The sequence below is a fragment of the Antechinus flavipes genome, chromosome 5 (assembly GCF_016432865.1).
Source record: "Antechinus flavipes isolate AdamAnt ecotype Samford, QLD, Australia chromosome 5, AdamAnt_v2, whole genome shotgun sequence".
In the NCBI taxonomy this organism is placed as follows: domain Eukaryota; kingdom Metazoa; phylum Chordata; class Mammalia; order Dasyuromorphia; family Dasyuridae; genus Antechinus; species Antechinus flavipes.
In genome coordinates this window covers 90,712,519-90,723,539 of record NC_067402.1, presented here as the reverse complement: position 1 = coordinate 90,723,539, position 11,021 = coordinate 90,712,519, and the positions used below count along the sequence as shown (strand labels likewise).

The 11,021-nt window shown below is 54.3% G+C and overlaps 1 protein-coding gene across 2 annotated transcripts; it reads right to left on the bottom strand.

Moving 5' to 3' along the window:
• Positions 1-278: 278 nt before the first annotated feature.
• ATG9B (autophagy related 9B) lies at positions 279-10,980 on the bottom strand. Of its 2 annotated transcripts, XM_052000442.1 has the most exons (15): positions 9,332-10,980; positions 8,788-8,956; positions 8,397-8,440; positions 8,097-8,161; positions 7,678-7,866; positions 7,123-7,264; positions 4,446-5,200; positions 3,801-3,954; positions 3,355-3,534; positions 2,373-2,618; positions 2,043-2,188; positions 1,718-1,814; positions 1,418-1,541; positions 1,060-1,215; positions 279-869 (listed from the first exon to the last, which is right to left on the bottom strand). In XM_052000442.1, exons 1-14 carry the CDS (start codon positions 9,425-9,427, stop codon positions 1,076-1,078), a joined length of 2,547 nt encoding a protein of 848 aa, XP_051856402.1. In that variant the 5' UTR covers positions 9,428-10,980; the 3' UTR covers positions 279-869; positions 1,060-1,075. The 2 variants fall into 2 exon arrangements, with proteins under 2 accessions (XP_051856402.1, XP_051856401.1); XM_052000441.1 differs by having other exon boundaries at positions 8,788-10,980.
• Positions 10,981-11,021: the final 41 nt, after the last annotated feature.

Here is an 11,021-nt window from a genome sequence, read left to right as displayed (position 1 = left end):
TCCACCACGAGGGGGCTGTCCTAAGTGGGCCATCTTATGTCCCCTTCCGGCTTAGGCGTCATCTCCACCTGGAGACCACAGGTCTTGCCCTCCCTTTCTCCAGGCATATTTTTCTTTTCAGCCCCACGTCGCTCTAGAACACAGGCTGTCTCCCATGAGAGGCTGGAGATAGCAGCATTCAGGGCCCCATAAAAGCCCCGGATGTGGCCACTACTGCTAGGCTCCGTGGGTTTCCTTTCCGAGCTGGGGACGGGGACACAGAGTCACAGACAGGTAACAGCGGTCTTTGGTGCTTTATTCCAGAGGTAGCCCCCTGCCCCTCACAAACTTCCAAGAGCAGGGGTCTGCCCAAAACCAATTCTCCCCTTCCCACCTACCCCCCATACTGAGTGCCATCCAATTCGGAGGGAACCGAAAGAAAAGGCGGCTCCTTAGCTTGATATCCCTTCCCTTATGGCTAGTGTCTGATTACTGCCAGCCAATTTAATTCCAGTCACGCATACCATCATGAATGACCCTGCTCTGTGATCGCTCCTTCAAAGAGGGACTGATGGTAATGAATGTGGGGTTTCTCCTGTCTCACTGCTGGCATTAGGGTGTCATTGGTCTGGTGCTGATGAGGGATCAACTGCTCCCCCTCCTTTCATCTTGTGTAAAGGGATGCCCCCAGTGTTTCCCCATGGGCCCACCCCCCACACATCCTCACTTCGGTTCTCTGGGGCTAGCTCAAGACTTCCCACCACCCCCAAGGGCCTGCCAGCTTCCACTAAGGCTCAGCCCCTGGTCTGAATTATGATGACTTGCATAAGAGCCAGCAGGTGAAGGCTAATTGTCTTCCCAACCTCGATCAGCCAACTGGGATGGAGAATCTGGGAAAGGAAAAGATGGTGTGTGTGGCAGGTGTCCAGTTGCCCCAAATCCAGAGAAAACCTCCCTTGCCCTATCGCCCCCCCACACCCCAATTAGTCTGCCTATCCTGGTCCTCTTAATCCCCACCACACCACCCCCTTTCCATTAACTATTCATTTCTCTCTCTTTCCCACCCCAGACAATACTGACCACATTGCTTGACTTCTCAGCCACTGCTGGGATTGAGCTCTGGCTCCTTCTGAACACTGCCCTCTTCTTGCCACCCCCCAAGGGGTAGATTACTGGCTCCCTTGGGCCCCCATTGTTGTCTGGGGCTGGAGCTGGAGCTAGAGGCAGGGCTGGTACCTGGGAAGAGAAGCCACCAGTCCTACAGAATTCAGAAGGATCTCAGAATCAATCTAGCCTTCATTGCACAGACAGGGAAACAGACCCATAGAGGTGATGTAATAAGCAACAGACAGGATTAGAAGCCAGAGCCTCAGACTCTTACCACTGTCTCATGACGCTTCCTCCTTTCCCAATCCCTTCCCAATGGCTGGGGTCTTACCATCACTGTGCCAGGTCAGGGTCTCATCTTCAGGGGTGAGTGGCCTCTGGGGGCTGGGCCAGAGCCTCGGGAGCGGCGTGGCTGAAGTTTCCCCCCACTGCTCTTGCTGCTGCTGCTCGTGGAGCTGAGTGATGGGGGGAAGCCGTGAGCACCACCACCGGTGGGCTCTTTTCTTGCCCTCACCCTTCAAGCCCAGAGGCTCGACTCTTCGGGGTAGAGGGCAGTTGTGATTCCCCACCTCCTTCATCAATGTTAGTCACTCCCCCACACACACACGCCCTGCTCTCCGGACCAGCTCACCTGATGCAGGTAGATGGCATGAAGACTCATCTCAGCAGAGGCAAGCTCAGAAAGCAGGGCGGGGTTCCGGACCCCTGCACCCCCTGGAGAGACACAACTACAACCGGCAGCTGGGCGGGTCAGAAGTATGCTCTGCCACCTCCAAACAGCATCCCCAGCCCAGTGGGCTTTGACCTCCCCACAGTGATTATTTCAGGGTCACACCCTTCCCCATCCTCCCCAGGCTCTCCCCCAAAGATCAGGATTTCCCCTAGGTGTCTCTGTGCCCCCTCATGGTTCCACCCTGATTCCCCCAACCCACCCCATCCTTTGCACCCATCCCCACCTTGGGTCGTGGCCAGCCTGTGACGTGGAACCTGAGAGAGAGGCCAAGAGGCTGGCAGTTGCAGCAGCTGGGCAGGGAGCAACTGGACTCAGATCCCGGGGTGGCAGAAGGGGATGCAACATCAGGCTGGCCAGGAGTGCCTCGGGCTGCAGGCAAGAGGAAAGGGAGAGTGCTTGGGGAGGTCAGGGTCGGAAAGTCGGTGAATTTCCACAGGAGAGGATAGGCTAACAGGCTCCGGGACACAAGGGGCGAGGAGGGAGCCGGCGGGGTTGGGGACGGACTGTGAAGATCTCCAGGGTGGGGAAGATTCTGGGGGTGGGAGGGACTCACTGAGGACATGGAGTCGCTGAGAAAGCTGGGACCGTGACCGGGTGTGGGGGGAGACCGGACTGGAGTAGTAGCCCAGAGAGCCGCATCCTGTTGTACCCGGCCCCGAAGCTGCTCCAAGAATCGTGAGCTGTGCCCAGGAGGTCGCCAGCGGGGGTGAGCCAGTGAAAAACGCATCAAGGAGAGCTCTGTCTTCCCCCCTTCTGCACGCTGGGACACCGAGGCCTCCGTCTGTCCTGCCGAGAGCCACTGGGGAAATCATAAGCCATTATGTGAAGGCTGTTGTTTGGCAGACACAGACTTCCCTGGGCTCCACGATTCACAGCCAACCCGAGATAGGGGCCTGGGGCACTCACCCGGGGCATGGATATGTCAGAAGCAATAGCAGTACATCTTCCAGACAGGAAAGCCAGCTCTCTGCCCACTATATTGCACTTACCAATCTCCTGGGTGCTTTTCAAAACACTTTGATAATCATCATTTGATCTTCAAGAGAATCTTGTGAAGTAGGTGGACAAAGACTATACTATACAGCTACATACACAGTGGATAAGACACCAGATATGGAATAAGGAAGACCCGAGTTCAAATCACTTAACCTGTGTGCCTCAGTTTTCTCAACTGTAAAATGGGAATAATTATAGCACCTACCTCCAAGTCATTACTATTATTAAATAAATCAAGATATTAGTTCTGGAAGAGATTAAGCAGCCTGCTCCAAGTCACACAATTAGAGCCCAGGACTACTGTCTTGATTAGGTCTACTACATCACCATGCTTCTAAATATGGAATTTGTTTCTGCCTCACACATACCCGCACCTTGGAAGTGACTCTGCTCCTATCCTGAAATACCTGACAACAACATTATTGCCTGTATTTGCTCCCCATTCTTGGATACTACCTTGGCCCCCTAGGGCCCCTATCTCCTAAGTCTAACAGAGAGAAAGGGAGAGTCAGGAAGAAGGATGGGAGAGGGGATCTAACCTGGGGATGGCCGTGGCGTCTCACATCCATGAGAGCAAAGGAACAGACATCCCCAACGCCAGCCACATCCACAGTGAAGTGCCGAAAAAAATCAATGAACTCCAAGGCACGAGGGCGAAACCAGAAGAGGAGGGCGAGCGGGGTGAGGACTGGAGAGAGGAGCTCCTCTAGGAGAGACACCTAGGGGAAATAAAATGGGGGAACCCCCCAGAAGGGCTATCTGGGGAGAGAATGGCGTAAGACCTGTGGATAAAAGAATTCCCCAACCCAGCCAAGATGGCACTGCAGAGTAGAAGCCACTAAGGCCAAACGGCTCCCCCGCCAGAGAGCCCTGAGAAGCCTGGGATGCCCTTACGGAGTCAGGTCCCACAGCTGCTCCCACAGATCCCCGCCTTGACCAGGCCCGGTGGTCTGACCACGTTCCAGAGCCAGCTGCGCTCACTCACTGCCTTGTACTGCAAGAGCTGCGACATCTGGTGGTGAGTGCTGGCTTCCCGGGTGAGTCCCGGCTCTTCCGGGAGGTAATGCATGTGAGCAAGAGCGGCCTGCAGCAGGGACTTTGGGGAGCGGCCCACCAGCTCCTCCTCGGGGATGAAGCACCTGGAGGAAGAGGAGAGCCATGGGGCAAAAAGCAGGAGGGTTTTCTGCTTCTGGCCGTCCCTCACAAGCTGTCCTTGAGCAAGCGCCTCACTTCCCTCTTCTATAAAATTAGGGGATTGGGTGGTTTTCCAGTCCCTGTCAGCTCAGAATTTTAAGTATCTGGGAGAGTTAAGCGGTAGGATGATGGGTAGAGAGCTGGCCTTCAAGACAAGAGATTTATGTCCTGGTCTTAACACTGTTGCCCACTCCCTCTGTGGCCATGAGCAGGTGAGTCATTTGCCCTTTCTGGGTCTTCATTCCCTCCCTGTAAAATAGGAGAACTAGATGCTCTCCCAAGTCCCTTCCAAGCTCTAGAACTGTATGACACTTAGAAGTGGAGAGAACGGAATGAAAGGATGGACATGTTTCCCTGGGTATTTATCTAAGAAGGAGAGGTGAAGATTTCTGCCCTGGGACCCCCAAGGCAGGAGGGCGGTGCCCCATGTGCTGACCTGGCCACAGTCAGCGCCAACCCCAGCCCTGTCATGGCGGTCAGCACATGTTCTACAGCCAGCACATCCTCGTCATACACCGTGAGCACCAACAGGACAGCAAGCAAGGCACCGGCAAAGAAACCAGCATGGCGGGCCAGCAGGGCCGAGAGTGGGGCCGGGGGGGCGGCAGCCCGCAAAAAGCGGGCAGCAGGGCGGTAGGCGCGGGCCAAACGGGCGCGGAGCTCGTGGGGCAGCTCGTTAAAGTGGCGCAGCTGCAGGTGGGCCAGGCGGGACCAGCGCCGCGTCCCCAGCGCCCCCGGCTCCCGGCGCAGCAGTTCCGTGTGGCTGAAGAAGGCATGTAAGCCCTGCCAAGCCAGCACCAGCGGGCAGAGAGCCAGGTTGGCCAGGGCCAGCAGCAACAGAGTCCGGCGGAGGCGGGTGGCGAGCGTCCGCCTCTGACAGTTCCGCTTGTAGGGACTGGACAATGCCCAGCCCCCCCGGAAGAGAGAGATCGGGCCCCGGAACAGGAGCAGATCGAGATTGAGGGCCAGTCCCTGGCTGAGGAAAGTGGCGCTGCCCCCCCAGGGTAGGGGGCAGCGGGCTGGCAACAGGCCCTTGTTGGCCAGGGCCACCAGGTAGTTGGGGTAGCGCAGGATGCGGTGGTGAACATCGAGCTCGGTCAAGGGCCGCGGCAGCACGCACAGGCCCCCCCCACGCTGCAGGGCCAGGAGGCGAGACTGGACCTCAGCCCAGGACACCTTGCTGAGGTCCTCCTGAAGGAAGAGGGAAAAGGAGTGATTCCTGGGAAGGACCGTACCCCAAAGGCTCCCCCCCTTGATGACCACTACGTAAATGTGGGCCGCGCCCCCTCTGGGAGACAGTGGCTTGAGAGGGAACTCATGCCCTCTTGCTGCCCCAAGCCTCAGCTCTGTGTCTTGGAGCTTGGTCTCCTCTCGGCCCCTCAGGCTCACAGCTTCAGGCACCAGAATTCTCTTTTTCTGTAACCCTTACTTCCAGTCTGTCATCAGACCTACCATATCATCCTTCCTCTCCGTCCTCTTCTGAACTCTTATAATCTTCATTGTCTATGCAGCTCATCAGATTATAAATCACGTCAAGCTGTTTGACCCCTTGCCCTTTTTGTTTTTAGGTGAACTTCTCATACCTGTCATGTTCTGTCCTCCGACCCAGACTGAGTCCCAAGAGCACATGCATGTTTTACACAAAGGATCACCCCTAGTGCCCGGCTCAGTGATTACTGGTCAATCTAGAAAGGAGGCCTCAGGACCAAGAAGTGCTGGATTCAAGTGCTGTCTTTTAACACATCCTGGTTGTGCAACTCTGGGCAGTTAAGCTGACCTCTTAATGCCCTAGTCTTTGATAAAGGAAATGAAGCACTTCCTCCTAATACCAATGAAGTCAAAAATTTTATTTCCTCTTCCTCCCCCCCCCCAAAAAAAACCCATCCAGAGAAATAGTTTCTTGACTTCTTGAAAAAAAAGAGACGCTCCCTTCCACATTAATCTAGATCTTCATCATGTGCATCTGGACCATTTCAACAACCATAAAATTGGCTTTTTCCTTCCAGTCTCTTGTCCTCAAATTCCACTCAGCCCCCAGACTGACCTTCCTAAAACACCACTCCCATCAGATCCTATTCTGAACCCAGCAAGGATTTCTCATAACTCTGATAAGAATCCATTCATCCAACAAATATTTATTAAATGCCTACTATTTGCCCAACCCAGTATTTAGAGCTATGAGAAATACAAAAAAGGACCATTCAGGAGCCGGCTATCTAGGGGAGGAGCAAGTGGTAGTTAAGACCTGTGATTTCATCAGTGTGAGGAACTCCCAAAATAGAAACTCCTCCCATCAAGGAAAATGTAACTCCAAGTCATTCAGAGTTCTCTGGGTACATGGAGAGATCAAGTGACTTGCCCATGAGAACACAGTGCATGTCCAAGGCAGGCCTTAAACTCAGACCTTTTCCAGCTCCAAACCTACTGTCTACTTAGGAGAGCCAGATAATACAGGGCAGTATTGAGGACCGATTCCTAATTCTAGGATTTATCAGACCTTAGGCAAACCTCTCTTCTTCATGGGCCCCAAATGCCCTACCTGTAAAGTAAGAAGCTGAGTCTAGGTGACTTCTAACACTTCTTCCAGGTCCAACATTCTGTGATTCTATGAATCCAGATGTGGATATGATTGACCCCAGAGGGCAGAAAGAGGAGAAATGAACAGAAGTTGCAAAAAGGTAACCTTTCTATCCAAATTCTATCCAACCATTCCTCTTCTTTTCAAACTATTCTTTCTGCCTATCTGTTCCTTCCTTTTATAGAGCTCCTGATGTCTGCACCGTATAGATGTGATTATAAGCCATCTGGCATTATCTGGTGTCCTGAGACACAGGTACCAGTCTTGTTTGTTCACCTCGATTGTGAGCTCTCCAAAGGCAAGCCCCATGTCTTATCATTCCTGTCTCCCACAAAGCCAAGCGTATAGTAGATGTCAAGGAAGATCTGATAACTTGAAAATATCCTTATTCTCAACCTTCATGTCTCAGACCTCTGGATGCTGGTGGAAAACGGTTTCCCTCAGCTTCTGCTTTGACCTATTATCGTGTTCTCTTCTTCCCCTCTCTAACTCCAATTTGACCTATTTTCACAGCACCCTGCGACCTCCAACTCACAGGGGGGATGTGCAGGGCTTCTCTGTAAAATGTTCGGATATCCCAATAGTTCAGAAGGTTGCAGAGGGATCGTAGAAGACGGAATAGCCAAAACCCAGTGGCCAGGAACAAAAGGAAGATCAGGAGCGAGCTGGAACGTACCCTGTATTAAACAGACAGATTGGTGGCCTGGATTAGGGTTTCATTACCTAAAGAGATTAGAGTTAGGGTACATAGCAGAACTAGTAAGCCCATAATCAAAGGGCATGGGGTAGGGATAGAGGAAAGAGCAGATTAGACAAATGGGCCAGGATTAGACATGGGTCCAGGAGGAGGACCTGGCTCAGAGGACTGAGACAGGGACAGAACAGGTGAGATTCCCGGGTCCCTTCCCTCTCACCAGTCTGACTGTCTCTGTTCAGCCTTACTCCCCTAGCCCTCTGCTCATCCTTGCCTGCGCTTCGGCTGTAGCTGGAACAGAGGATGAGGAGGGGTGACAGTGTCTCTGATCTCCATCCCGGAACCATCCAGGCTCCCAAGCCCCGCTGCCCTCACCCCTTCTCTGCTCTCACTCACCGCTGGGCACACTGGGCAGCAGGCAGGATAGCATCAGACAGGGTCACCTTGCTGGGAAGGACGCCAGGGGTCTGGTGGGAGCCAGGGGCTCCAGGCCGCGTGTGGTTAACAGGCCGGTTGGCAAAGAGAACATCATAATCGACGCAGCGGAGCAGGAAAGTAGTGAAGGCAACAATGAAAACGAACTGTCTGTGGGTGGAGTGGGATAAGGATGAAGGCAGGACCAGAGGCATCCCAGGGTGACGGGGCTTGGGAGCAGAGCCTGGGGTCAGGCCAACAGATCCCAGGGGAACCATCCCAGGCCTGCCAGGCTTGCTGAGGGATGGGAAAGGAGAGAGGGAAAGGAAGTGGCGGCTACATGGGGAGGTGAGAAGAGGGACTGCGGGGATGAAGACGGGAACTAAATATAAAGGACTTACCCTAACTGGAAGGCATCCTCCAGAAACATACAGGCAAAGCCATTCCGCTGATGGTAATTGTAGAGGTACCAAACTTATCAAGGAATAAGACCGAGTCATCAAAGATCTCCCCCAACCCCAGTGCCCACTGAACCCCCTCCCTTTGAGTACCTCCAACCAGACTATTCATTCCTAAAGTCCAGCCCCTGCCAGTTCTCAGGCCCCCATTCCTTTCCAAGGAATGTCCCAGTCTTCGCCCTCAGCCCTGCCATCTCACAGCTGCCCACTACAGCTGCCCTCAACACCGGGCACACAAGATATCTTGGTGAAGAAGCTGTCCAAGTTTTGGATGTGATGCCAAGAGCCTGGATGGAAAAAAGGCAGGGAAGACAATCACTCCCATTTCTTTTTACAATCCTCACACTCACCCTGTGTCTCAGCAGCAGAGGAGACCAACACTGTGAAATGAAGTTTCTTACCCAGGAGCACCCGGCTAGTAAATGTAAGAGAAGGAACTCTACATGCAGAAGTCTAAGCCGTCATTCGGGTGGTCTCCAGTCCCTTAGCCTGTCACCTCTAACCCTTTGGCTTCATGCCCCTGCCCCCTCGAACTTTCTAAATGTGGGGACTGCTACTTGTGCCCCTCCCTCTCTGCTGTCTCCCGCTCCACACCAGAATCTGTTTCAACTGTGCTCCCTGGATCCCCACTCACCCCTGAGCCCCTCTGGCACATGGAGCAGGGGTTCCTGGTCATCCCCTGGGAGGGGGGAGTCTTGGCTGTTGTCACAGTCCCTTTCAGGGTCACAGTCTTCCAGTCGCTCGTAATCCTGTTCTGGGATTAGGGGGCCCATCCGCAGCCCGGAGGAAGCCTGGAGAGACCACTGTGAGGGAAGGGGAGTCACCGAGGCCAGGCATGGGGTGGAGTAGGATCTTAGGCCAGATGGAGCAGAGCAAGGGGTCCCAGAAGACTCCCCATGAGGTGAAGAGGTTTCTGGGGCCTGGAGGTCAGTGCTGTGGGGCTGAGTTACCCCAGAAGTCCTGGCTGGGCTAAGGGGCCTCGGGATGGAAGCAAGAAATGGGGAAGGAGAGCTTCTTGTGTAGGGAGTTGGAGACATAGAAAAGACAGAGATCCTGCCCCTTCCAGGCCCCAGACATCGAGGAGGAGGGAGCAAAGGGGATAATAATGTAGCTCCTGGCCCCAGCTCCCCCCATCTTTCTTGCTGCCCCTTTGTCCCCCCCCATCCCATCCGTCTCACCATCGGGCTGGTTCCTCCAACAGAAACACTGCTGTTGTTTTCTGGGGAGCAGAGCTTGTGGTTCTTCGAACGACAACAACAGAGTGACTCAGCCATAAGCAGGCCCCGGGCGTCCTGACTCCCAAGCACCTGTTTGACCACTCATGGCCCCTCCCAAGACTCCTGGGGGAGCCATCAGGTCTCCCGAGCCTCTGGATTCCTTCTCTCTCCCACCAGCTGGACAATGTTCAAACAGACCCCGCTGCCCCCTGCACCTCTCCCGGGGCCCTGCCTCATGGCATTCTGCCTCTTCCCCATATCGGACTCAGTCGTGTTGAAACAGTTCCTCGGGACTTCCAAGAAGCAAACTCGGGGGAACTGGGGAGGAGAAGAGACTGCTCCGTTTGGAGGGCACGTCTCAGAATCCCAAGGGGAGATACAGAACAGGACGGCAGCGCTGAGCAGGGAGCTTGCTGGCCTTCCATCCCGAGGGGGACCTGGGAGGCAAGCCTGTCCAGCCTCATTCCTACAGAGCTGACTCCTCAGGACAGGCCCTCGGGCCCTCAGCCTCCTCTTTCAGACCCATCCCTCAGGTGCTGACTCAGCCACCCAGGGCCACGGAACTACAAGAGGCCCGGTGCCCTGCGAGATGTAAGACAAGCACAGGTTCTCTGGTTCCTGGAGGACCAGCTAAATGGCGGGCTGCACAATGTGGACTTGGGTCTAACAGACTGGGGACGGGGACGGGAAAGGACAACAGAATTTAGAGTTTAAAATAACCTTAAAAGATTTTCTAGTCCAAACTATCCGTTTAGATGAGGAGGCTGTGGGTCAAGGACATACAGGTGCTAACCCCAAACTCTAACCCACACTTGCCCAGGATGAATCCAACCGATGGGAAACTGTAACTGAGTGATGCACTCTATCACTAGACTGAGTTGGGGCAGTTCTCGGCGGCTGAACTACATACATGTAACCTAGGCTTGCTCGGAAGCTTCCGGGACAAAGTGTAGCGACACCCTAAAGCTCCTCACTCGCCCCTCCCCTCATCAGCTCAGGAATGCCTCCCTAACTCACCCTCGGAGTTCCCTCTTTGTTGCAATCCCTCCTTGCCGGCTTCTCTAAGAACTCCCCTCCATAGGAATTCTCCAGAAGACCCAGACCCCTTCCTTCTCCTCCCTGCTCATCCCAACCCTTCCTCCCCTGAGAATCCCTGCTGCACCCCAAGAACCTCTCCTTCCCCACACTACCCAAAACTTCCCCTCCCCTGTGACCCCAACTCCCCCGAATCCCCCTCCTCACTTTTCCTGATCCCCTTCCCTTCCATGATCAATTATTATTTATTATTAAATAAGCCTATTTATATTATTAATAATAAGTAAACACATTGTAAAAATCAGTAAATAAGCCCAAAGTGTGGGTCTAAGGACAGGACAGCTTTCTCCACCCCGTCCCCAATTTCTTGACAGCTCAAATCAAGGTGTAGAGGTCAGGTCGGCTGGGGCTCCACCTACGTCTGCCCATCACTTCCCCGCCCCCTTCTTGGGCCCTTTCTGATCTCTGACAGGATCTGGACATTGACGCGGCCCCGTCACGCCACGCCCACACCCACACCTTGGCTACCCGAAGAGTGCCGGTGACTAACCCTGAGCCCTCGGGTCATCCCTTCGCCCCGCCCCATCCTTCTCCTGGCTCCGCCCCCGAGGGGGAG